This window comes from Drosophila santomea, chromosome 2R, assembly GCF_016746245.2.
Source record: "Drosophila santomea strain STO CAGO 1482 chromosome 2R, Prin_Dsan_1.1, whole genome shotgun sequence".
NCBI lineage: Eukaryota > Metazoa > Arthropoda > Insecta > Diptera > Drosophilidae > Drosophila > Drosophila santomea.
In genome coordinates this window covers 11,816,597-11,839,831 of record NC_053017.2, presented here as the reverse complement: position 1 = coordinate 11,839,831, position 23,235 = coordinate 11,816,597, and the positions used below count along the sequence as shown (strand labels likewise).

The following is a 23,235-nucleotide window of genomic DNA, read 5'->3' as shown; positions in this document are numbered from 1 at the left end:
CAGTACAATCCCATGCTGCAACGTTGTGCAAATTACGCAAATCCTTGTGAAGCACATTAATGCGCACAATGACAATTAATCGCTGCAAATTAAAATGATGACAATGTGCTGGATTTTCCCTACCCAACCATTTCCCTACCCCCCACCCAGAAAGGATTAAGCCTGGCAAACGGCGAAACGAGAGTTAAATTTAAATCATAATTATTTATGGCTAAGCCGGTGGCGGCGGATAGTTCACATTGTGTTCCCCATTCAGACGTCCCACATCGCGATGTCCTTGTTCCTCCCTCCGCTCCTCGTGCCGCCCATCCAGACCCACGCCCAATCGCTCGATGAACTTGGATGAGCGGTATCCGTTCTTCTGCAAGGATCGTGGATTAGTCGTTAGTTTCAATTGATTACAGGGTACTCGCCTACCTCGTAGTACAGCGACCTGGCTTTCTTGGCCGCCTCCGGATCAAAGTCCCAAGAAGTCCGCTCGTGAAGAATGGGTTCACCAGCCACATTATTTTGCAGTGTCTCCGTGATCAGCCGAATGATGAAGCCATCTGCAGGTTGACTGGCTTGAAGTAGAAGCATCAGCAGCAGAGGTAACTGGGAAAATCGTATACATTTTTGTGAAATATTTCCCATATGACTCGAACTTTTTTATATAAATATAATAAATTTTTTTTTTTAAGTTCCTCAAGTATTTTCTCATTTTAATGTAATGGTAAACAAAAGTTAGCGACCAATGAGATTGCACAATAAATAAATCCATCCGCGTTCATTACTCATACGCCCCGCATTACACAGCCAAAACAATCACTTTGTAAAAGACTTCCTTAACACTGCTCTAAACGGTTTTATTCATGGCTTATTTACTTCGCTTTTTACACATTTCGGAGCACTTACAGCGACCATAAAGACAAATCTCAGGTGTAACATTTTCGACGTTGGAGAGCCGCCCGTGCGAGTCACTGGCCCATTGATCACTGAAGACCACGAATCGCAGAAATCGCTTAGTTGCATAAAAGGCAGCCAAGCGCCAACTCGAAAAATATTGAAAATAAAATCCAAGCTCGCGAGCGGCAACAAAAAATATGGCAAACCAAACACACTTTGAGAAGCTACACAGTCGAAACGGAGAGTTGGCCGGAAAGAGAGGGATTGAGAGATTATAGCCAAGTTACAAATCGGCTAACAAGTCATTAATGAAGTTGGAAAAACACGCTTATACAGTGGAAAAGTAATCACCTTAGAAGCATACAAATATTTTATTCTGCAGCGAACCCTTGGTTTAACTCATAAAATTCATATACAATCTTAAAATGTAAACAAAAATATATTTTTAATAAATAACAATAGTGTATAAAAAAGTTAATAGGTGTACGAAGCCTATTAATGGAATACGATCTCCGATCTGTGACTTTGCTGCCAACCTTCGAGCCAGTACTTGAATGCCCAGCTCTGAACTGTTTTATTTTTTGTAGCTTAGTTTAATGACAACCCAAATTGGTTTTCATGGCAGACGGAACTAAGTACGCATGGGTATATGTTAGCCAAAGGTTACTGCCATTTTTGCCGCAGAGTTTGCTCTGAAAAAAAATGAAAAGGTGGCAAGTAAACTTCAACTGAAATAGAAACCCGAGGAAAAACTGCGAATGTAAATGCGAATACAAATGAAAATACAAATGCATTCAAAGAAAGTGCGCCGGAGTAGCGAAGAAATGGCACAGAGTCGCGAAATGAAGAAAGCAAAAACAGGTTGTCAACCATTTGTTTTTTTTTTTTTGTTTCTCCGGCGGAGCATGACTGTTTATGGCTGCAGAAGTTACATAATGGGTCCATCGTCATCTCCAGCGGAGGTGGTCATCCAGTCGGGCCGCTTTGGTAGCTTTGGTAATCTGGCCCCAATTCCATTTTTGCCCACTTGAACAGCTGTTTTCCAACTCTTTGCCCCGCTCTTTGAAAGATCGCAAGACTCTTTGGAACCAAGTCGAAGTAAAGAGCCTACGTGAGTCGGCTCAGGAGTCTTTGGAGCCAGCGTTTTTGTTTGTAAACACATATTTCCGGCAGTCTTAATGCATGCAAATCTAGCACTAAGTCTTAGTTTCCTCAGGACTTTCACTTTCCCATGAATTGCCAAATCTTGAGGCTCATTAGACTAAGTAAACAGGTGACTGCAATCGCAGCTATGAAATCTATCTATTGATCTAATATTGATTCAAGATGTTGTTCTTTCAATAATCAAGCTATTATTAAAACCAATCAATATAGAATATAATTGACAATAAAATTTAATAATAAAATGTTAAATTATATTATATTATGCTCACTATATTAATGAAAAGCCTTCTGCATTGAAATTAGACTAAATACTTTAGTTCATATTGGAAATCTTTCAATTTGAAAGAGTTTTGCGCACTTTTGGGAATAGCACTACTTTATCTTGCACTGCCAATGTCTTAAGAGATGGCCATTAAGTCTAAGCCCAACTTTTTAAGCCAAACTTCGAAGCTTCAAACTTCGCTCTCTTCCAAGCTTTTTTCCCGCTCTTCGTGGAGCGCGTCTTTTGGTTGCCCGACTGGCAATGCACTGGCAATTCAGTTGCCAAACAAAACGCGATCGGCTAACATCCACGTACCGCTCGGTCCTAGCTTTAGCTTTACCGTTACGCCAGTGATTGATACTATACTCGTACATCCATATTTGAAAAACCATGGCTAGGTTGAGTGCCCTGCTGCTGCCCGTAAGTTTGAGATAGTAAGATACAGAATTTCTAGGGTGTACCTGCCGAATTAACACCTTGTGGAGCCCAGGTCCACTGACACAATTTCCGCCTTTTCTGCGCGAAAGTCGCACCCAAAAGAAAACCGTCTGCGTCGGTTGAAAATAGTGACTTGAATTTCCAATGAGTCCGTGTCGGTTCTTCGTTCAAAATCCATTTGTTTTTCGCTTTTTATTTTCTTTTTTTTTTGGCGGCCAGACAATTGACACATTTTCGAACCATATGTGGGCCAAATTCGAAGGCTCTCTCTTGCGATGGGAAGACCTTGAAAGACACGATCTGGCTCTCTTGGGCGCTCTCTTTTGGCCAAGTTGAAAGCCAAGCGAAATGTGTCATAATCTCCGGGCAACAAGTTGTGGCCAAGTTGCGCATCGCGGTTATTATTGTTGGTGTAATTGCATAACCGGCGTCAACAAACCGTTGCTTACAAGTTGGCTCAAATGCCTGAAAGCGATTTCTTGACTGTCGTCGCACTCACATTTATTACCACTTTCGTGCAGCTGACACAGTGAGCCATTCCGCATTGGGCCAAATTAATCTGCTTTCACAAAGATAGGTTTTCTTTAAGAAATTCAATTGAAGTCGCACTTTTACTTACAGCATGCCACTGCTTTTAATTGCCGCCATCGCATTTAAATTAGATTGTAAATCTAAAACACTTAAATAATTATCTGACTGCTTTGTTCACAATGATTTAAATAAATATTTGGAAATCATAAGCATTTTTGGTCTTCTATTTCGAAATTTTGAGTCCAAATGGAGCTCCTATAATTCAGATATAAATAGCAATTTAAAGTTTACCCCATAATTAACTCACGAGTTGCAGGTTGAGAAGCATCGTGTATCAATTGACTAAACATTTAAACAAATATTAAATGTTCCTCAACGACTTTCTTTAACTTGCAGCTCATTTTGTTTATTGTCGCCTTTGTGGCGCACACATCTTTTGCCACAGTGCAGCCGAAGGCACCGAACTTCCAGTACTTCGAAAGGTATGCATTTGTAAATTAGAACTATTTTTAACTTATTTTTAAACAATATATTTCAGGCCCAAGTACCGTTATCCCTACTACGATGAGCACGGGCGCGGAAAACTTCTCTACGGCTACGGCGGACCGGAATTGTATCAATACAAGACCTACACGCCTTTAGAGGGCATACACTAGGCTTAACTACGATTAAATGCAATGTAGTTTGTAATCGATGTATTCTATTTGCTGCTTTATTTAAATTAAACTTTTTTTCTTAACCCAAAAAACAATTTTTAAATTCAAAAACGTGAACAACAGAGGGCGCTCTTATTGGGGCGGCTAGCGCTGGTCACACTGCCAAGTTGTGTTGCTACCTAACCAAACACGCAGTGTGACCGCAGCACTGCCGGCATAAAATACCAACGGCTTCATTAATTATTATTATTGTTGCCGAAAGGTTTTGTAAATTTGCATTTATTTTGAAATAATCTATTAAAAATGTCCCGCAAAGAGGCGCTGTCGCAGTTCATCAACCAGATACACGGTCGCCCCGTCGCCGTCAAACTGAACAACGGCGTGGACTACCGAGGTGCGTTCAATGAGTTCCCACACAATGAGTTCATCACGTTTACCAATTTTCCGCATTTACTGACCAAATTCCAGGTGTGCTGGCCTGTCTGGATGGCTACATGAACATCTGCCTGGAGCAGACGGAGGAGTACGTGAATGGGCAGCTGAAGAACAAGTACGGCGACGCCTTCATCCGCGGCAACAACGTCCTCTACATTTCCACGCAGAAGCGGAGGGTCTGAAATCGTAGCGCCTAAGTCTATTCCCCAAATACAACATGGTCCACAAAAATATAGTCAACTGACATGGCTACCTTAAGTTCGTAGTCAGGAAGCTATTTGATTCCGCTGGTTCCTGCAGAGAGCTTCTGCGACACCACAAGTGTTTCATACTTCAATATTAAAGCTGAACCAACTTCTCATCGTCCTGTATACAAACCAAATCCAACAGACTTTTAATACCCTTACCATCACCATGCTTGATTCGTTTCTTAAGTTTATTCCATAAATACACTATCTAGAGCAGCTCATGTGCAATCCGCACTCAACTGGGATAGTGCGGAGTGCCATACTCGCGGGGAATGGCTCCAAAGTGGCGCAGCTGTGGCACCGAATAACCAGAACCCAAAGCAGCGATCAGGCGCTCCCCGCGATATCCGAACTTCCGCTCGTAGACCGGACGCCAGGAGCGACCGAAGTGCGGATCGAAGGGTATCTCGCTGGGCTGCTGGAACGGGGAGTTGCCGAAGAACAGGCGGTCCAGATAGTCCAGCACCGCCTTCTTCTTCTGAAAGTGCTCCAGAAACGGATTGGCGGTGGCGGCGGTGCGCGGATCCTGCGATGCCAGGTTCTTGAAGTACTGGAAGTTCACCAGATCCACGTTGGAGAAGTCAAAGACCCGGGGCAGATCGTGCAGCGTGGCTTGAACTCGCACCAGGGAGCACTGTGCAGCCAAGGGCAATGTTAATGGGCTGGTGATTATGGTGGCTGGGTGGCTGCTTTAATTGACCACTTACCATTACGGCCAGTGCAGCAATTAAGACGTATTTGCACATTGCAATTGACACGAAGATCCGAGCAGACGACGACACCTATACGCTTCTCCACGCCGAATTCAACTGATTTGAATAAATTCGGCCAACTGCAGGGCCATCGATTGAGTCCGCCTCCCATGTCCGACTGCCCAGCGATTTGCAATCGCTCTCAGGTCTTGTATTCTGTTGCAATATCCCACTACCGATTCGCATTGCCCAATTCCGCCCGACGCGGTGTCCACCAGAGCCCAGCCAAATGTAACAGTCACCGGTCACCATTAATTAATATGCATGTCGCATCCAGAGGCGTTCCAATCAAAGCGCTCGTCACCACAGCGGATCCACTCCGCTGGCATGGCCACTGGATTGATTACAATCTCTGGATCTTAATGAGGCTGCTTTGTTTGGGCGACCCAAGATCGGTGCATCTAGCTGCATATGGAGCACCTGTTTCCATAATTTATGCATCTTGATCGAAAGACGTGTGGTCATTAGCTGATAAATTAGGGAAACATTTAGTTAAGCACTGCTCTTAATCTACAAGATTACTTAACAAATGGAGATAGAAATGGAAAAGTTTGAATTTATCATTTTTGTTTGATAATTAAATTGAATTTATTGTATAATTATTATAAAACATTTTGCTTTATTAAATTAAATTTGTGGCGGAAGTTACACATTTACATTTTTATCATATGTATCTTTTAGATGGTTTTTAAACTTTACCTGTGAGGATACTTACATACATCCAGCTGGATCAAAACTGGAAATATTTATTAACTTGGCAGTACATTTATAATACACAAATGCCATAAGAAAACCAGTAAACTGATTGAATAAAGTTATTCTATAGTTTTTATTATTATATCCAACTCTGGGAGGATGGTTTCCAAAAATGGCAAACCTAACTTTGTTAAAGGACATTTCCTACATCCAATCGATATGCAAATAGCGACGGTAACCGAGTGCGTAGGTCGCAGGCCAAATTTCTATAGAAACTGAAACAAACAAAGCCATTATGCCAAAGGATTGGCAGACGGGTCCTTGGCCACAGGATTACGTAAAGTTAGGGCTCAGTTAGCTTCGATGTTGTGAAACACGCACGCATCAAAACACTTTTGAGGTCGCTGTCAGCAGAGCAAACTTAAATAACAAACACAATTATTTCCAGTTGTTTAAATTTTAGACATAAATTTCGTTCTAAAACTTGAGGATTTCCAGTGAAAAAAAAAACGAAGCAATCGCCAGTAAAATGGCCACAAAAGCGGGAAAAGGCGACGGCAAGCAGACGAAGGGGAAGGTAAGTATAGAAGGAGTGACACCGACTCAGATACCCTTATATACACTGCACTTTGTGCCACTTACACTCCGGCCAAGCACACATCCTTTCGCCACGAAAGCTGGCGGCGTAGTGGCAAAATCGAGGTCCTTGCTGCGGCACAACGTCTATTTTTGTGTTTAAAAATTGTTTGCGCCTATTTGCGCTTACTTTTTAATAAGTTTGGCTGAAAGCTTGGCTCCGTCAGGCAGCCCGCCTTGATGGAACTTTGTCACGGAACATAATTTGCAATTTCCGGACCCATCCGGCTCGGCTCCGGGGCGGAGGAGTAACGTCGGAGTGCCGTAGTGGCGGAGTGACGGAGGAGTAGCGACCACCATGTGCGTGCCAAGCTGGAAAATGCGGAGAGAGAGGGCTCGGGTCCTTGCAATTTAGTTACAGCTACCAATTTATTTGGGACCATGGGGACTGGCCTGTCCTGTGCAGGATGTGAGTGTCGAAGGCTCATCAGGCGCAACGCAATAAAAGAGTCGATAAATCACTCACGTATACGACCCTAGGCTCACCTTATTCATTTGGATGCACATCAAAATAAATATGTTTTTATGTAAGAGCCAATCTGCTTCGCTGTTATCCCCACATCCTCATTCCCGGGACCTGCTGCTAATCGAGTTGTGTGTGCAACTTGTTTATTCCACCTCATCCCGTTGTGATGTCAGGCACAACGGAACAACGAAAGTTGTTCGCCTTCGCCGGTGAAGAGGCCGCTGACGTGGCGGACGTCATCACGAATGTCTTGGCTCCAAAAAGCTGTGGCTCCTTTTTTGGGTCTCAGTCTTGGGCCGCCGTTCTCGCCGCGCAGATTTCCCGGATTACCACAATCCGGATACATTTCCGTACTCAGTTTAAATCTTGCCCCACCCAAAGTACTTGAATTACCTCTGCCAGGATGTGGAAGCTAGCCAACAAGGCCATGGCGGTATATGACCACTAGATTGCATCCCCACTAGCAACTCTTAGCTAACCGAGTAGATCTGTGTGCCTGTGAGTGTGGCTGCAGTGCGTTTCAGAATCTTAAGGATATATCTATTCTAATTTCTATCGGTGTGATATTGTATATTTGCGAAATAATCAGATTCTGAAACGCATGGCAATGTAGGGATCTGTAAATACCACAAGTGCCTGTCTGTGTCTAACGTATATAACCGATATCTTTCCATATATGTACGACTTGTAAATACAACCCGTAGTCGTTTTCTCGAAACTAAATCTGAACTCGTAGTCGTAGCTCTCCATCTCAGATCACATATAGATCATATATATCTCACCGCAATGTCAGAGGTTGCGAGTGCCACGGGAACCGGCGATCCTGTGGAGGATTCTGAGATCGCCAGCCAGAGCGATTGTGATGGCGACGAGGTAACGCCTGCCTGTCCATTGTGCCTATCAACCGATATTTGGATATATCTACTATGTATATATCTACTTTCAAGTCGCATGCCGCATACTGCTTGGTTCTCCTCTCTCTGTCTCATGATTCCTCCTCTCACCTGCCCCAATAACTAGTTTGCACCCACATCGTCAGGTATTCCATGTTCGCTGTAATGTCAGGTAAGTGTCCATTCCCAAGGATTCCCCTCCTAGCTTCGTTTCTTTCGTGGCACCTTCAGTGGAATGTTGCATGCACCACACACTTTGGAAAACCACCTACTCCATCGGTTCACTGAGTTAGTCATACTGTTGATCCAATTTCCCCAGCTGAGGACCTCCAAGAACAAGACAGAAGGCGCTGGGGGTGGTGGCGGCGATGCCGATGACTTCGAGGCCTGGATGAAGTCGCGCCAGCTGCTCAAGCCCGACGACCAGCTCGATCTCACCGAGGCGGAACTGGGCGAGGAGATCACCAAGGTGCTGACCCCCACCAACACCAACATCATCCGCAATCTCGTCGTCTACAGCTTCAAGGAGGGCGAGTTCGTTCTGGCTCCGGTGCCCGGCAACACGGTCACCCTGATCGCCTTCCCCGGAAACTCATTGCACGTGGACTCCGAAGAGGGTCGCCGCCAGATCGAGGAGTCGGACGAGATTGGCTACCCACTGCCCATGCCCAATTACACGGTGGTGGAGCAGCGCGAGACCGACAACGTCGATGGTGAGGAGGGAGAGGGTGAGGAGGACGATGATGGGGGCAAGTGAGTAGTTCCACCAGTTCGCTCATAACTTGCTACTCATGTGAATCCTTTTCGATGCAAAAGCGCAAAGGACGGCGGCGGAGAAGACGAGGATGTCGAGGAGGAGGACGACGAGGAGGCCAAGGGCACCGAGGGTGATGAGGGCGAAGGCGAGGGCGAGGGTGAGGGCGCCGTTGCCCGCCAAGAGGACGATGAGCCCGCCCAGCAGGCGGCGGCCGTTTCATCCAAGAAACGCAAGCTAATCAACCAGTTCAACTACTGCGAACGAGGTGCCCTCACCTATACGAATCCCAAAAGGGTAAATGACACCAGTGTAGTGAAAAGATCTTATATATATATCTGTCATTTTATCCTTCTAGAATGTAGACACCCAGACCATACCACCGCCCCGTTCCCAGTTCGGGGCCAATGTGCTGCAGTGGGTCATCTATGATTCGTATATGGAAAACTTTGCGGAGTCCCAGAAGGACGGCAGCAAGAAGGAGGATCGCAAGCGCGGCAGGAGGGAGAAGAAGTTCCGGGACAAGTCGGCCATTGCCGAGCAGCTGAACAAGAAGTATCTAAAGTGCTGGCAGATTCTCGAGCGGATGATCAATCAGAATATCTACGATGACATCGCCCACGACTATCGCTACTGGGAGGATCCGGCGGACGAGTTTCGCGAGGGTGAGGGCAACCTGCTGCCACTCTGGAAGTTCCAGTACGACAGGACCAAGAAGATGAACGTCACCGACATCCTGTTCAATCCGAGCTACTACGATCTCTTTGCCGTCTGCTTCGGATCTCGTAATATAAAAATAATGTACACCTTTGGTTACCTATATATATAATGGTTACCATTATCCTTTTCAGATGACTTCATGAAGCAGACCAACGAGGGTTACTTGTGTCTGTTCACTGTGAAGAATCCCTCATTCCCGGACTACATAAGTAAGTTCTAGTTCACCCATTCCTTTTTCAGAACTCATTGAAGGTCCTTTCTTCGATTTCAGTTCAAACCGACTGTGGGGTTATGTGCTGCGACATCCATCCAACGTATCCTTTTCTGGCGGTGATCGGTCTCTATGACGGCAATGTCGCGGTCTACAATCTTCGCGAGGACTGCAAGGAGCCACTTTATGTGTCCAAAGGGGTCAACTGCAAGCACGGCGAGTGCGTGTGGCAGATCAAGTGGGGACTGGACATGGCCGATGGCGAGGTCAACTTCTTTTCGGTGTCCTCCGATGGGCGAGTCTTCAACTGGATCCTCATGCAGAACAAACTGTGGGTCACCACCATTATCACATTGTACCGCGAAAACGGACTGGTGGACGGTCCAGATGGCACGAAGGTCACCCTGAAAAGCGGAGGATCCTGCATGGTCTTCCATCCAGTGGATAACAAGGTACAGATAATCGATGTGTTTTGATTTTATTGATTTTACGCAAATTCGTAGGTGTTTCTAGTGGGCACCGAGTGTGGCTATATCTACAAGTGCAGCACGGCGTTCAGCTCCAAGTACCTGATGACCTACTATGCCCACAACATGTCCGTCTATCGCATTGACTTCAATCGCTTCAACAGCAACATCTTCGTGTCCTGCGGCGCCGATTGGAGGGTTAAGGTGTGGGAGGATATGCGTCCCGATCCACTGTTCATCTTCGATCTGGGCGCCGCCGTGGGCGATGTCAAGTGGGCTCCGTACTCGAGCACCGTATTCGCAGCCGTGACCACCGAGGGCAAGGTGCACGTTTTCGATCTAAATGTGAACAAATACAAGCCCATCTGCGTCCAGGCTGTGGTGCCGAAGCGGAAGAACAAGCTCACCAGGTTGTCCTTCAACGAGAAGCTCGCCTTCATTGTGGTGGGCGATGAGAAGTCAGTAGCGTAGATTGTATTAACTTTATATTTGAATGTTTATATTATAAATTGTACCATTAGGGGCGTCACCACATCGCTGAAGCTATCGCCCAATCTTCGGATGATGGTCAAGCCGCCGAAGAAGCAGCTGTATCTCGACCAGCACACCCTGCAGACTGGCAAGCTGGAGAAGCTGCTCTCCCTGGTGCGGGAACTTCCAGAGGGCGGAACTGTGGTGCCCGATGCAGCCACAACCGTGCGCAGCTAAATCCCTAGATCCCGAGATCATGAATCCAGCCCAGAAAAACACTTTATTCCGAGTTGATGTATTATATTTTACACATATAGATTATCTGCTGGTTCTGAAGGAATCTCGATTCATCCGTCTTGTGTTACTCTATGTTCCTATCCATCTAACAAAAATTTGCTATCAACGTTGAGGTCAACCAACATAAGGAACTTAGAAGCAATGTATATAGTCACCAAATTGTATATATGCTTAGAAACGAAATAAATTATACAATAAAACCGTAGTCAAATCCGTTTTAAGGTAGCTTCAGTTAGATCTTAAGTGAGTGATCTTTAAATGAGATTTCATAGAAATGAAATTTTAGGGATTGTTCAGTCGGATGATTAGTACATTGATTTTAATACCACATTAATATGAAGAACCTGAACTAATTACTTACTTTAGTTGGCTTCATTCTATAATTCCTTAATAATCACGTTTTCGTTAATAATCTTAGTGTTCAGCAAAAAAAAAGAAAATATTCTTTTCACAGACACTTCAGTGAGTAAACGACATTTTGTGTTTTTAAAACCGGATACTCGTATAATTGAAGTGGTCTCACTCCTCATCCGCATCCAAGTCGGCGGACTTCACCCTGATGCGCTTCTCCTCCAGATACTCCAGCACATTGTTTGGACACATAACACTCTTGCCCAGGAAGAGCACCGTGGACATCGGATGCAGGTAGTCCGCCGAGAAGCTCCTGGCCTTCCAGCCAAAGAAGCCACTTGCCTTCGCCTCCGTTCCACTGATGGCATAGGGCAGCAGGTTGACGCCCACCTGGTTGGGCTTGGAGAACTGGACGCGGAAATGATGGCCATCGGTGGCCTTTATCCAGTAGAATCCCTCGTTGTCCACATACGGCTTGCTCTGCGACTTCTTCATCGCATTGGATCGCTCCAGGTCCTGGACATTGAAGCTAATGTCAATGTCGTAGGCATCCGGAGACAGGTGGTTCGTTTCGATGGCGCTCTGCAGGGCTCGATTGTCCAGCCAGTAGCGGATGCCCACGTTCTCGAACTCCTCCAGCACATGGTTAAAGGTCGTCCTCAGCTTGTCCAGGCAGCAGGGTGGCGTGTGCTTGCCCAGGTAGGCGTAGTAGGGTCTCTCGTTATACACACTACCTATGCAGGACTTGGTGGTCCGCTCGCAGCCGAACAGATCGATGTCGGTGATCAGGGGCAGCGAGGTGTTCGACGACGAGAACTGGCCGTCCAGGACCAGGCCGTGACCCTGGCCCCACACCTCCCGGGCCTGAGCCTTTCCTGGCACTCGGTATGCCCTTCGCACGATCCGCTTGATCTGCAGCTTCTTGTACATCTCACGGAATTGCCGACGACGCAGGTCCATCCTCCGCTGTTTGGTGTGGAAGGAGGCAAACAGACGCCGTCCCTCCTGAAAGGCTTGCGGGAACACCGTGGTCTAGACAGGATTTCCAGTGTTACTACTGCTACGAAGCAGTGAGAGGAAACTACTCACCGAGAGATTGGCTATCTTGGCCTGCATGTAGAGCATTTCCGGAAAGGGCAGGGAGAAGGGCTCGGGCATGGCGCCCAGAGCAGCTGCATCCAAAAGGATCGCGTGCTTCTGCAGGAACTGCTTAGAAAGATATTATTTTAACCAAATAAACTTAATAGTTACCCATAATAGTTTTACCCACCAAATCACATCGTCTGGTATCGTTGGTGGCCACCAGCTCCAGTGTCCAGTCGGGCAGATCCAGGTTCATCCTGACGCAGCTGCTGAAGGACTTGAGATTGCCGGCAAAGGGTACCAGCACCATGCGGCGCACCAGCTGCTCCGGCGGCACCGCAGGACGCTGCTCCTTGGGCTGCCCCGGCAAGCCCATTGAGTTGATCTCGCGCAGAATCTTCTGCAGGATGTTCTTGCTGCTCAGCCGCACACCGTCCGGCATGATGAGTGCGTACTTGGTGCGAATGGATGCCAAGGGATTCAGCTCCTGCCGCGTGCGGCGCACATCAAAGGACAGGCTCTGGAATAACACGGTGCGCTCCTCTCCGGCGGTTAGATTGCGCTCATAGATGACCGGCGGATAGGCGTACTCAGCACCGCCATCCTGGAGCACCAGGATGGGCATGTTGGGTATCACGTCCAGGATACTGTCGATCGATGCCTTCAGATCCTGCTCGAAGTTGTAGTGGCCATAGAACACGATGGTGATGGACTTGCGAATGTGTTTGTTGGCATTGCGCAGCTTGTCCTTGGGCGACAGTTTAGCCGCCTTTGGCGGTTCCTCTGCCGGCATGGATTCTCCGGATAGAGCTCTACTTATCCGACGCCAGAGCAGCGTGTTCCACGTGTAATAGAGGAACACCAGGTTGGCCAGCAGGAATCCAAGCAGCAGCAGCTTGACCAGACGCAACCGGAACACCTTCATTCCGAGGGATGCAGGATGTGCTCGATGTGATTCGCTAGATTCTAGTGGTGTGTGTATCTGTTTGTCCACCGGGGTATCTACACTGCATCTACATGACTGGCGGGCATATCTCTGGACACTGGCTTCATCAGCAGATCCTTCCAAGGATGGTGGTTGCTCATACTCAATGTGCACTTGGCTTGGCTAATTCACTCATTTACTATTTTATTTTCCGCTTTTCGAGAACTTTGTTTTTGTGCCAATTCCTTTTTCGTCGGCTATGCGCAAACACCGATTTCCTCCCCCGCGGAAAAGCGCTTTCAGCTCGAACAGCTGATGGCGCCGGAGCTGGAAAAAAGGATGAAAAGCTTGCTCCCAGGATAAGTGACCGTATATCATGACATTTTCAAAAGCTTTCCACTGCGCTTTTCGCGCCTATAAAGCACAAACTTAAATTGAAATACAAATAATAAAATTATGAAAACCAGGTATTATTAAAACATTAAAAGCGAGTTTTCTTTTTATTTCAATACAGTATAAAATAAGTTTCTGAGGACATGTTTATCAGGTGAGTGTTCCCGCATCCCTTGAAAAGTTTAATGAAGTTATAGTTATATAGAATTTTGAATGGGACTTTCGGGAGACCCCAAAATAATACTGATTTGTACGAAATCGATGCTAAGACGACTACTTTCCCATGCCGGCGAAGAGCAGCGGGAAGGGCACCTCGTCGGTGGTCAGGATCTGCGGAGTGGGAGGACGTGCCTCGCCCTCGGAGGTGCTATTCAGCCAGTAGGTGGTGACCGTGCCCTTGCCCTTCAGCTCGACATCGCCGCGCTGCTCCATTTGGAAGGTGCCGAACTTGTCCAGAATGGCCTTGGTCGCGGAGGATACATGAATCTTGCCCGGCTGGCCAGTGCTCTCCATTCTGGACGCCGTGTTGACCGTGTCTCCAAACAGACAATAGTGTGGCATCTTCTTGCCAACGACGCCGGCGCACACTGATCCCGAATGCATCCCAATGCGTATCTGGATGTTGTACTCCGGCTTGTGGCGGAGATTGAAGGAGCTGACTGCTCGAAGGATGTCCAGGGCCATGAGAGCAATCTCGCGAGCATGCTTGTCACCATTGGGCTCCGGCAGTCCAGAAACCACCAGATAGGCATCACCAATTGTTTCCACCTTGTAAACGTCATAGAAGCCAATGATCCGGTCAAAGGTGCTGTACAAGTCGTTAAGAAAGTTGACCACGTCCATGGGACTGCTGCGGGCGCACAGTTCGGTGAAGCCGACGATGTCACTGAAGTATATGGTCACGCTGCTGAACTCCTCCGGCTCCACGAGATCGCCGGCCATCAATTGCTGGGCCACTGGACGCGGCAGGATTTGGTAGAGCAGCTCCTCCGTGCGCTGCTTTTCCAGGCTCAATTGACGCGTTTTCTCCTCGACGAGACTCTCGAGATTGTTGGCATACTGCTCCATGCGATTTAGTAGATCATCCATCAGATTTTCACAGAAGCCTCTATGTTTGGTTTTATATTAACTAATAACTAAGTGGCCATTACTTATAGAGGGACACTTACTTCATTATAGTGCGAATATTGCTGCGTATGGTGGAGAAAGTGGGCCGCTCCTCCTGGTTGTCTGCCCAGCACTTCTCCATCAGCTCCAGCAGATCCGGAGGACACTCGCGCTCTCTGATGAGCGGACGGAAACCATTGCACTGGCGCACCTTGTGCAGGATCGTGTGAACGTCCATTTGCTGGCGCGCCTCCTGGTAGGGTCCACCACGATTGACGATCTCCTCCAGAATTATGCCAAAGGAGTACACATCGCCGCGCTGCGTGGCTGGACAGCAACCAGGTATGGAGGTCAGTGGCAGGAGTTCCGGAGCAATCCACAAAAGTTCTGAAATAATTTTGTATGCTCAGTAATTAAAAAACTGGTTTTATGGCTCTGAAACTCACTCAGATAGTAGTTCTGATCCCGCACAAAGTCAGAGGGCGTAGTCAACGTTCTCAGTCCAAAGTCGGAGATCTTGAGTACGAATCGTCCGTCTATGAGGCAATTGCAGGACCTCAGCTTTCCGTGGGCAGCCACATCGCTGTTGTGCAGATAGTTCATGCCCTTGACGATGTCATGGATGAGGGACATGCGGAAGTTCCAGTCCAGCTCGATGGCCTCGTTCTCCAGCACATCCTTCAGACTGCCCCTCGAGCAGTATTCGGTGAGGATGAGCACGGTGGGTCGCGGCAGATCGATGCAGGCGCCCACGAAACGCACCGTATTCTCGTGGCTCACATCCCGTGCCTGCTTGATCTCCCAGAGGAGCTGCGGCGTTAGGTCCACCTTCTTTACGTTCACCTTCTTGATGGCCACCCGCTCACCCTTGAACTGACCAATGGTGGTGTACACTTGCGGCGGCAGAGACGTGAAGCTGGCTATCGAGGCTCGACCAGAGTGGATGCCGAACTGCTGCAACGAGATGTTCTCAACGTCCAGGCGCTGCAAGCCTCCCTTCGAACCAAACATGCCGCCCATCTCGATGAGCACATCATCGGGTCGCACACGCCAGGACATGTTGTTCAGCTCCTTGCTGAGCTTCATCTGCCTGAAATCGGTGTCTGAATAAATACACGAAATATTTAGGTAAGTAAATTAACTTACTTTTGTAGAAGGCAGATGACCAGAAAGACGAGACCCAGGAAAAGGACCAGTCCAAACACGGAGTACATAATGGTAGAAACTGTAATAAGGATTTATAATATATTATACAGATGTGCTATACTATTCAATGTATCTTACAGTTCCCGAGGCAGTCGGTGGAGTTTCCCAGGAACCCACAGGGAGGCACATCCGGCGGTGGCTCCTCCCGTCCACCAGGCCAATGTATCTTCTTGCCTTCAACAGCTGAATATAATCTTTAAAAAAACAATGATATAATTAAGCAAATTAAACTTGAAACTTAAATGAAACACCCTCACTTGTGTACGCCGGAGTAATGGGCCACAACCGAGAACTTTCCATTGATGGGGTCCAGATCCAGAATGGAGTAATCCGCATCCCGGTCACCATTGTCGTCGATGCGGACGTGCCCGGTGATGCCTTCGAAGGTGCGATTCCACATCCGCCTGGTGATATTGACCCCATCCCGGATGTCACCACCCTCGGTGAGGGTCTCGTTCAAGGCCATGCCCAGCAGGTAGACGCCATCGTAAAATGCCCCAATGAAGAAGTTCACCTCCTCGCCCTCGACAAACGTGTAGTTGTAATCGTAGAGCGCATTCTCCCTCACATTGTCGGCAAAATCCTGGAACGTGGGACTCGTCGGCTGCAGGAGACTCACCCTCAGCAGGGCTTCATATGCCTTGCGCGCCTTGGCGTCGTGCTCATCCTTCATCTCCCACCCCTTGTCGCCCCAGTACTCGCTCTGAAAGATCTCCACGTCCAGGAACACCCACTCGCCATTGGTCATGCCCAAGCTGTGGGCTGCCAGCATGAATTTGCGCACCAGAACTCCGCGAACCGACAGGATGACAACTGATCAGGATCCAGGTAATCTTAAATACCTGCTATATCCTTTTATGGGCCACTCACCTCTTGCATACATGCTGGCATCCTTGAGATAGTTTTCGTACACCTCCTCCTCGTTACCGTTGAGCTCCTTGACGAAGCTCAGGAGTCCTTCCTGCCGCAGACCGTACTCCAGATTCTTGCCCACCGTCCACGAGAAGAGCTCCGATCTGTCCACCAGCAGGGCCACGTGATTCCAGTTGAACTGCCGAATGACGCTGGCGAAGACCAGGATGAGTCGGCACTGGCAGTAGGACATCCGGGTGAGCGTCGGGTACTTGGATTTGTCCTTGAACATGCCCTGCAAGTAGTAAAAGTATCGTAGGGGCTAGTAGCCCGTTGCTCAAGCCGGAAAACCAGGCCAGAGATTAAATGTCATTTAATTGAAACTACCATTGTTTTACCATTGGCAATCCATGAACTTCTCTCTTTGGCAGAACTTACCGTGTTCTCATTCTTCCACTTGTGTATCCTACCCAGGATTCCGGAAGTGACCGTAAGCTCACCTTCCGAAGAAGGCGGCTAGCAGCAGGTGGGCGAAATAGGAGGCAGATTGCCTTTTGTCAATAATACGGGCAAACTTAAATGCAAATTAAAGAGCGAGCCGAAAAGGCATTTAATTGCCAATGTCAAGAGTACGACCAGCACAATTAAGCTGGCTAAATGTGATTACTTCTGGATGTGGCACAAGGGGATGTGGATTAGACTGGAGCCCAGGGCTGAGTATTCCATTCCGGTCGGAGGTCACATTATTGAAAGCGGCGTGCTGCGTTCGCTGACACGCGACTTGGGTATCCTGTCCCTGAATCCTGTCCCACTGCTCTCACCTGATCTCCCATGCCGGTGATGATGGGCGTGTTCCAATAGGCGGCCAACCGGGCCACCGGCTCAAGGGCAAAGGCGCAGGCTGGCCCAATGAACGCGATAACGTCGTCCTGGAAATGCATGTCCGCAGCCAGTCCAGGAGCTCGAGCACCCGAACAGGATGGGTAGCTAACATAAATGGTAAATAGTTGTATCAGAGCTAGTGGAATACAATTTATGATGGATTATATACAAACCTTCCCTTCTTTTTCAGTAGTGTTATGTTGTGAGGCTTGAGGAACACCTTGTTGATCTGATCCAAGGCCAAGTCCACGGCCGGTCCGCAACGCTCCAGATCGAATGGGGAATCTGGTGAGGTCCAACGGTCCAACTGATGAGCCATGAAATCTTGAATGATGATGCCCAAACACTTACCCAAATGAGAAGCCATTAGAACCCCAACATTGTAGACACGCATTGTGGACCCCATTTCCCCCACCTCAGTGTATCTGGAAAGCTGAGGAGACTTGGAGTCCCTGCTCCTCTCGTACATTCTCTGCTCTAAGCTCGCATCACTGGCATTGAATCTCCACAGGGAAGTAGTGGAGTCCAGACTAATGTCCTTGTTCAGATCCTCCCAGGTAATCTCATTGCGTCTGGGATTGGGATGGGCACTGAAGCAGTTGGGGAGCATCAGGAAGAAAACAAGGATGCTGATCCGAAGCAGGTGCATTTCGTGGAGTGCAACTATTTAGTACAAAATTGTATTATGTAACTGGATAGATTTAATTTGCTGCTTAAAATTCAACTAGCATTCAAAGCCTAAAGCTTTTTCTTTACGACATTAATGTTCTTATAGTCCATTCATTATGAATATTAAATCACATTTACAGACTTAATAGCCTTTTTAACCCAAAAATCCGTCCAGATCCTCAAATTTTCCAAGCAACACTTCAGTTTTAAGGGTCACATATAAATTTGAAATTAATTCAAATGTCAATAAAGGGTAATGAGGTGCGAGTAATTATCCATTTAAAGCTTTAAAATGCTCCACTCTTTTGCAGTGCTCCTTCAAATTTAAAGTTCTTAAAGCAGTCCAAACAATTAGTGTTTTTAAAGAGCACTTTTTAAAGTTTTTAGAAAGCAAATACTTTACACAAAACACTTCACTTTATCCAATTGTAAAACCGGAAGTCGAGAATGGAAAGATGGCCCGAAGCGCGATAATCGAGTGAGCCAGTAGCCACAACTGTTGGTCCTTTTATATCCGCAAGGACCTCCGCTCGGCAAAACTCGTACTGCAGGCACGAGTCCTGGCAGCCAATGGGAGGCCTGCAAATCGACGGGCAAAGTGCTTCGTCTGGACGGAAAGTGAATCTCTAGGTTAGGCGAGCAAGGCTTTATGGCCTCACTTGTTGCTCCTTGGCCAAATTTGAATGGTAATCGCTTGGAAACGCCGTCGCGTGCCTCCAGCAATTAATGTGTCTCTTTGGTGGCACTCGTGTAGACTGCTTTAAGACGATGCTGACTTAATTCGCCTGGTGTTTAGTGAACCCAAATCTGATAGTCCAAGGGAATGGCATTTCAAAGAGGGAAAAGCAATTACCAATGTCATTTGTACGTAACCAGAAGTAAATCATTTTTATGCGAAGAAATCTATAGCTATTATAACTACAATGGAATATACAGAATTCCTTAAATTAATATCTTGCCATTTGATTAGGGACAGTTTATTTTTGAATACTTTAACATTTACTAACCAGGCTCTAAATCAACTAAGTTTATTTGCGATGAAGACCACCAACAGGACGCATTACACCAGCGGCTGCCTTTTTAACCTCATCAATTGCATGCATCATGCGCTGCGGCTCTGTGAGAAACCAAATCCAAAGGTCTACGCTATAGCGATACAACTTATCCCTCTCCTAAAAATTCGAAAAAAAATAAAAATGTTACATGTCCAGATTTTATAGCTAAATGCATTGGGAATCTTACAATGCGCCCCACGACATTTTCCCGGAAATCTTTTCGCAGAGATCGCACCGACTCATCCAGGCGATTGTGTTGCTGGGTGACATTGTATATGGTGCTCAAGTAGCGAACGTTCTCAAACATGGGCTGCTCCAAAGGGGAATCATAGACAAACGGTCGCAAAGTCTGCTCCAAACGCTTGCTGAAAGATATTAATAACTTAATAAATATTTAATAAAATTACATATATTCTAACTCACAGCTCCGCTAACTGATCCTGGACAGCAGCACTTGATTTTCTGTTCAGCATGCTCTGAAAGGAGTAAGACATCAGACGACCGAACTTTTCGTATTCGAAGAGACACGCCTTGGCCTCAGTAGCCTTAATGTTTTGTCCCAAGTGGGCTGACAACAGATTGGCAATCTCTTGCACAAACTGTGCGCAAATTCCCTGGTGGCTGGCATTAATGGAGCGCATGGTCTGGATTCTCTGCCAGGTGGCCTGCGCTTGGTCACGCAAGTCCTCGGAAGTGTCCAGGCAGTTGCGCTTCTTGTCGCAGTCCAGCTGTATCGCAATCCACAGCAACTCCGCATTGGACAGAGCATCTGAGATGATTTTGGTCAGTTTCTTGTCGCTGTCGTGACGCTGAACGGCTCTTTCCAACTTCAGTTTAGTGTTCTCGTAGAGAACCAGCTCAATACGGCGCTGAGTATGCTGCTGAATGTGAATTGTCAAATCATTTAAAAGCGTATCGTGCGTGTTGCTTAGCTGATAATCGTTGAGCAGCTGCAGATCGTGCATTTCACGCGCCATGTCCGCCAAACTGAGGCAGTGAATCTTGCCAAGATCCAACTGGTCAATAAGAGACTGCGTGGCCTTAACCTTGGCCTTTGTTCGTATATAGGATAGTGCATAAAACTGGATGCTGTAAAACGGTCATATCAATTAAGGTGCATTACTATTGGATCCTTGTACTTACCCGCGTTCCAAGTCCTCCAGCGTGGCCTTCTCACGCCCAAGATCAGCCTCTACGCTCTGGAACTCATCATAGTCTTGGATTTTGAAGTTTTCCTTCACATACAGCGTAACGTATTGCATGAATGAGTCACACTTGTGGAAGTACTGCTCCAGTGGCAGTTGATGCATGAAGAGAGGCGGCAACTGTTGCGCGGTAAATGCCTTTTTGGCTTCGGCGCTCAGCCGGCAATTCTCCTGCTGCAGATCTTCCAGTTGTTTAGCTTTGGACTGGCACTCGGCTATCACATCCGTCATCTTCAGTTGCAGCTCGGCGGTGGCGCATTCCACCTCGCATAGATGGTTATTTATCGAGTGTTTTGTGGTCCTGCAAAAGTGGATTGATATTAACTGAGCATATAACCCTTATGAGGACTATAAAACCGGTGTTCAGAGGCTTTTCCCTTACATCATGTCCTCCAGGAGCGTAGCATAATCCCTCGAGGCATCTTCGATTGCCTCTATGCTCATGGTCAAGGCGTCCACATCCTGCTGCTTGTAATTGAGAAGACCCGGACTCTCGGCCTCGATCTGCAGAAGCTGGAGCTCCCGATCCGAAGCACCGAGCCACTCGTCCCGCCGCTGCATCTCCTCCCGCTCCAGAACCTGTCGCTCTGTGAGGATATTCGCATCCGTGATGTTCCCGGACAGGAACTTGAAGAACTTCTCCATCTGCTCATCGTAGAGTATCCACTGGTTTGATCTGTCCACTCCCAGCTTCTTAAAAAGTTCGGAGTTCTGCAATTATGGCGCCATTAATTAGAGCTTAGCTTAAGTCATTTTACATACGCTCAGCAGATCGCCCATCTTTTAAAAAAATGACAACACAAGCTGATTACTTATCGCTAATATCGATGGGTTCCATAGACGTTACTAGAGGTGGTACCTTTTAAAAATTAAAAGGCGATTGCGGCTTTAAAACGTAATTTATTATAAATCGTCAATGTTCCGAAATCTTTGGCTTTGTAAACCACACAACTTTATAAAATATTTACTCTGCTCTTTTTCTGTTAATTTAAAATTATATCTGCAATGAAAACCAAAATTCAATATATATATATTTTGAGAAGTTTCAATTTAAAAAAAAACTCTTAAATTTAGTTATCTATGACACAATATTATCAAATTAAAAACTTTATTTAATGATCACTTCTTTGAAAGAATTCATAAGTTAATTTTAATTAAAATCTGTTTTAATAACTTGTATCGATATTTGGATAATCGAGCACTCCACCCCTACTACAAAGAAACACCCTAGGGCCAGCTGAAACTCTATCGCGCAGCCCTGGTACCGCTTTTGGACGCACTTCGTCTGGCAATCTGGCAACCCTACACTGAATGACAAGTAAATTCTGTTCGTTTTGCAAAATAAACTTGTAAATTAGTATATTCGTTAGCAATGGTAAGTACCGCACCCGAAAGGCCGGTCTTGGTCTGAAAGCCACATTTGGGCCAATAACCATGGAAGGATAGCAACCGTGGTAGTAATTGCCTTTCGTGCATTTTTCCAGGCGCGCCGCTATGATTCCCGCACCACGATCTTCTCTCCGGAGGGCCGCTTGTACCAGGTGGAGTACGCCATGGAGGCCATCTCGCACGCCGGAACCTGCCTGGGAATCCTCGCCGAAGACGGTATCCTGTTGGCCGCCGAGTGCCGCAGCACAAACAAATTGCTCGATAGCGCAATTCCTTCAGAGAAGATCTATCGCCTGAACGAGTGAGTACAAATATATCCTGTTGGATACTAAAGATGACGAATCCAAGGGTCACAGGGTACATGTTGAATTTGCCATACGGTGACAAATCACTTGATTACCCACTACCTTTTTAATGAATCTATTACTAACGAAGCCTCTTTGTTGTCCCACAGCAATATGGTCTGCTCTGTGGCGGGCATCACCTCCGATGCCAACGTGCTGACCTCAGAACTGCGTCTGATTGCCCAGCGTTACCAATTTAGCTACGGCGAGGTGATTCCCTGCGAGCAGCTGGTGTCGCACCTATGCGACATCAAACAGGCGTACACCCAGTACGGCGGAAAGCGTCCCTTCGGCGTCTCGCTGCTCTACATGGGATGGGACAACAAGTACGGCTACCAGTTGTACCAGTCGGATCCCAGCGGCAACTACGGCGGTTGGAAGGCCACCTGCATTGGCAACAACTTCGGTGCGGCTATCTCCATGCTGAAGCAGGAGCTGGCCGATAAGGAGAACGTTAAACTGACGCTGGCAGACGCCAAGGATCTGGCCATCAAGGTGCTCAGCATGACCCTGGACACCACCAAGCTGACCCCGGAAAAGGTCGAAATGGCCACGCTGCAGCGCGTGGACAACAAGACCGTGTACAGTGTCCTGGAGAAACCCGATGTGGAGAAGCTGATCGAGAAGTACAATAAGGTACAGGCGGAGGCCGAAGCTGCCAAGAAGGAGAAGCAAGCGAAGCAGCCGACCAAGTAATCCCAAGGATGCATAATTATTGATTAAGGGGGTATCCTGATTTTTGTAACCGATGAACGAAGTGTGTGAAATAAAATTTCAAAAAGAAAACCCACT

General features: G+C 47.1%; 9 protein-coding genes across 10 annotated transcripts; 4 read left to right on the top strand and 5 right to left on the bottom strand.

Moving 5' to 3' along the window:
- Positions 1 to 184: 184 nt before the first annotated feature.
- Positions 185 to 1,050, bottom strand: LOC120445811. Its single transcript, XM_039626425.1, has 3 exons — positions 895 to 1,050; positions 418 to 594; positions 185 to 361 (listed from the first exon to the last, which is right to left on the bottom strand). The coding sequence occupies exons 1-3, from the start codon at positions 1,009 to 1,011 to the stop codon at positions 212 to 214; spliced, it is 444 nt and encodes a 147-aa protein (XP_039482359.1). The 5' UTR covers positions 1,012 to 1,050; the 3' UTR covers positions 185 to 211.
- A 1,551-nt stretch (positions 1,051 to 2,601) lies between these two features.
- On the top strand, positions 2,602 to 4,028 carry LOC120445985. Its single transcript, XM_039626718.1, has 3 exons — positions 2,602 to 2,731; positions 3,677 to 3,762; positions 3,819 to 4,028. Exons 1-3 carry the CDS (start codon positions 2,702 to 2,704, stop codon positions 3,934 to 3,936), a joined length of 234 nt encoding a protein of 77 aa, XP_039482652.1. The 5' UTR covers positions 2,602 to 2,701; the 3' UTR covers positions 3,937 to 4,028.
- A 139-nt stretch (positions 4,029 to 4,167) lies between these two features.
- LOC120446650 (U6 snRNA-associated Sm-like protein LSm6) lies at positions 4,168 to 4,753 on the top strand. The gene is made up of 2 exons (XM_039627721.2): positions 4,168 to 4,330; positions 4,405 to 4,753. Exons 1-2 carry the CDS (start codon positions 4,240 to 4,242, stop codon positions 4,551 to 4,553), a joined length of 240 nt encoding a protein of 79 aa, XP_039483655.1. The 5' UTR covers positions 4,168 to 4,239; the 3' UTR covers positions 4,554 to 4,753.
- A 77-nt stretch (positions 4,754 to 4,830) lies between these two features.
- Positions 4,831 to 5,912, bottom strand: LOC120446649. The gene is made up of 2 exons (XM_039627720.2): positions 5,327 to 5,912; positions 4,831 to 5,253 (listed from the first exon to the last, which is right to left on the bottom strand). The coding sequence occupies exons 1-2, from the start codon at positions 5,363 to 5,365 to the stop codon at positions 4,855 to 4,857; spliced, it is 438 nt and encodes a 145-aa protein (XP_039483654.1). The 5' UTR covers positions 5,366 to 5,912; the 3' UTR covers positions 4,831 to 4,854.
- A 546-nt stretch (positions 5,913 to 6,458) lies between these two features.
- Positions 6,459 to 11,187, top strand: LOC120446083 (dynein intermediate chain 2, ciliary). Of its 2 annotated transcripts, none has more exons than XM_039626869.1 (8): positions 6,459 to 6,644; positions 8,382 to 8,815; positions 8,879 to 9,113; positions 9,175 to 9,601; positions 9,668 to 9,745; positions 9,808 to 10,199; positions 10,251 to 10,672; positions 10,736 to 11,187. In XM_039626869.1, the coding sequence occupies exons 1-8, from the start codon at positions 6,597 to 6,599 to the stop codon at positions 10,920 to 10,922; spliced, it is 2,223 nt and encodes a 740-aa protein (XP_039482803.1). In that variant the 5' UTR covers positions 6,459 to 6,596; the 3' UTR covers positions 10,923 to 11,187. The 2 variants fall into 2 exon arrangements, with proteins under 2 accessions (XP_039482803.1, XP_039482805.1); XM_039626871.2 differs by having other exon boundaries at positions 6,460 to 6,644; positions 8,385 to 8,815.
- A 142-nt stretch (positions 11,188 to 11,329) lies between these two features.
- On the bottom strand, positions 11,330 to 13,609 carry LOC120446084 (fukutin-related protein). The gene is made up of 3 exons (XM_039626872.1): positions 12,604 to 13,609; positions 12,423 to 12,539; positions 11,330 to 12,365 (listed from the first exon to the last, which is right to left on the bottom strand). Exons 1-3 carry the CDS (start codon positions 13,339 to 13,341, stop codon positions 11,502 to 11,504), a joined length of 1,719 nt encoding a protein of 572 aa, XP_039482806.1. The 5' UTR covers positions 13,342 to 13,609; the 3' UTR covers positions 11,330 to 11,501.
- Positions 13,610 to 13,809: 200 nt separating this feature from the next.
- On the bottom strand, positions 13,810 to 18,430 carry LOC120446797 (atrial natriuretic peptide receptor 1). The gene is made up of 10 exons (XM_039627953.1): positions 17,955 to 18,430; positions 17,721 to 17,886; positions 17,338 to 17,415; positions 16,918 to 17,194; positions 16,305 to 16,860; positions 16,126 to 16,241; positions 15,988 to 16,066; positions 15,288 to 15,931; positions 14,904 to 15,228; positions 13,810 to 14,842 (listed from the first exon to the last, which is right to left on the bottom strand). The coding sequence occupies exons 1-10, from the start codon at positions 18,428 to 18,430 to the stop codon at positions 14,008 to 14,010; spliced, it is 3,552 nt and encodes a 1,183-aa protein (XP_039483887.1). The 3' UTR covers positions 13,810 to 14,007.
- Positions 18,431 to 19,392: 962 nt separating this feature from the next.
- Positions 19,393 to 21,552, bottom strand: LOC120445033 (augmin complex subunit dgt3). Its single transcript, XM_039625119.1, has 6 exons — positions 21,473 to 21,552; positions 21,093 to 21,421; positions 20,649 to 21,011; positions 19,929 to 20,594; positions 19,693 to 19,870; positions 19,393 to 19,622 (listed from the first exon to the last, which is right to left on the bottom strand). The coding sequence occupies exons 1-6, from the start codon at positions 21,488 to 21,490 to the stop codon at positions 19,479 to 19,481; spliced, it is 1,698 nt and encodes a 565-aa protein (XP_039481053.1). The 5' UTR covers positions 21,491 to 21,552; the 3' UTR covers positions 19,393 to 19,478.
- Positions 21,553 to 21,931: 379 nt separating this feature from the next.
- On the top strand, positions 21,932 to 23,229 carry LOC120445060 (proteasome subunit alpha type-4). The gene is made up of 3 exons (XM_039625185.2): positions 21,932 to 22,085; positions 22,195 to 22,400; positions 22,554 to 23,229. The coding sequence occupies exons 1-3, from the start codon at positions 22,083 to 22,085 to the stop codon at positions 23,137 to 23,139; spliced, it is 795 nt and encodes a 264-aa protein (XP_039481119.1). The 5' UTR covers positions 21,932 to 22,082; the 3' UTR covers positions 23,140 to 23,229.
- Positions 23,230 to 23,235: the final 6 nt, after the last annotated feature.

Excerpts from the sequence above, each read along its gene's own strand:
- LOC120445811 (XM_039626425.1), bottom strand. The coding sequence starts at position 1,011 with ATGCAACTAAGCGATTTCTGCGATTCGTGGTCTTCAGTGATCAATGGG. Across the intron at positions 595-894 it reads GATTTGTCTTTATGGTCGCT|TTACCTCTGCTGCTGATGCT; the intron begins GTAAGTGCTCCG and ends CGATTTTCCCAG. Across the intron at positions 362-417 it reads CCAGGTCGCTGTACTACGAG|AAGAACGGATACCGCTCATC; the intron begins GTAGGCGAGTAC and ends CGATCCTTGCAG.
- LOC120445985 (XM_039626718.1), top strand. The coding sequence starts at position 2,702 with ATGGCTAGGTTGAGTGCCCTGCTGCTGCCC. Across the intron at positions 2,732-3,676 it reads TGAGTGCCCTGCTGCTGCCC|CTCATTTTGTTTATTGTCGC; the intron begins GTAAGTTTGAGA and ends TTTAACTTGCAG. Across the intron at positions 3,763-3,818 it reads AACTTCCAGTACTTCGAAAG|GCCCAAGTACCGTTATCCCT; the intron begins GTATGCATTTGT and ends AATATATTTCAG.
- LOC120446650 (XM_039627721.2), top strand. The coding sequence starts at position 4,240 with ATGTCCCGCAAAGAGGCGCTGTCGCAGTTCATCAACCAGATACACGGT. Across the intron at positions 4,331-4,404 it reads CAACGGCGTGGACTACCGAG|GTGTGCTGGCCTGTCTGGAT; the intron begins GTGCGTTCAATG and ends ACCAAATTCCAG.
- LOC120446649 (XM_039627720.2), bottom strand. The coding sequence starts at position 5,365 with ATGTGCAAATACGTCTTAATTGCTGCACTGGCCGTAATG. Across the intron at positions 5,254-5,326 it reads TTGCTGCACTGGCCGTAATG|TGCTCCCTGGTGCGAGTTCA; the intron begins GTAAGTGGTCAA and ends TTGGCTGCACAG.
- LOC120446083 (XM_039626869.1), top strand. The coding sequence starts at position 6,597 with ATGGCCACAAAAGCGGGAAAAGGCGACGGCAAGCAGACGAAGGGGAAG. Across the intron at positions 8,816-8,878 it reads GAGGACGATGATGGGGGCAA|CGCAAAGGACGGCGGCGGAG; the intron begins GTGAGTAGTTCC and ends TCGATGCAAAAG. Across the intron at positions 9,602-9,667 it reads TGCCGTCTGCTTCGGATCTC|ATGACTTCATGAAGCAGACC; the intron begins GTAATATAAAAA and ends TATCCTTTTCAG.
- LOC120446084 (XM_039626872.1), bottom strand. The coding sequence starts at position 13,341 with ATGAAGGTGTTCCGGTTGCGTCTGGTCAAGCTGCTGCTGCTTGGATTC. Across the intron at positions 12,540-12,603 it reads ATACCAGACGATGTGATTTG|TTCCTGCAGAAGCACGCGAT; the intron begins GTGGGTAAAACT and ends CTTTCTAAGCAG. Across the intron at positions 12,366-12,422 it reads CCAAGATAGCCAATCTCTCG|ACCACGGTGTTCCCGCAAGC; the intron begins GTGAGTAGTTTC and ends AATCCTGTCTAG.
- LOC120446797 (XM_039627953.1), bottom strand. The coding sequence starts at position 18,430 with ATGCACCTGCTTCGGATCAGCATCCTTGTTTTCTTCCTGATGCTCCCC. Across the intron at positions 17,416-17,720 it reads TCACCGGCATGGGAGATCAG|CCGCCTTCTTCGGAAGGTGA; the intron begins GTGAGAGCAGTG and ends ACCTGCTGCTAG. Across the intron at positions 16,861-16,917 it reads TGCCAGCATGTATGCAAGAG|TTGTCATCCTGTCGGTTCGC; the intron begins GTGAGTGGCCCA and ends GATCCTGATCAG.
- LOC120445033 (XM_039625119.1), bottom strand. Across the intron at positions 21,012-21,092 it reads ACGCTCCTGGAGGACATGAT|GACCACAAAACACTCGATAA; the intron begins GTAAGGGAAAAG and ends CCACTTTTGCAG. Across the intron at positions 20,595-20,648 it reads CTGGAGGACTTGGAACGCGG|CATCCAGTTTTATGCACTAT; the intron begins GTAAGTACAAGG and ends ACCGTTTTACAG.
- LOC120445060 (XM_039625185.2), top strand. Across the intron at positions 22,401-22,553 it reads AAGATCTATCGCCTGAACGA|CAATATGGTCTGCTCTGTGG; the intron begins GTGAGTACAAAT and ends GTTGTCCCACAG.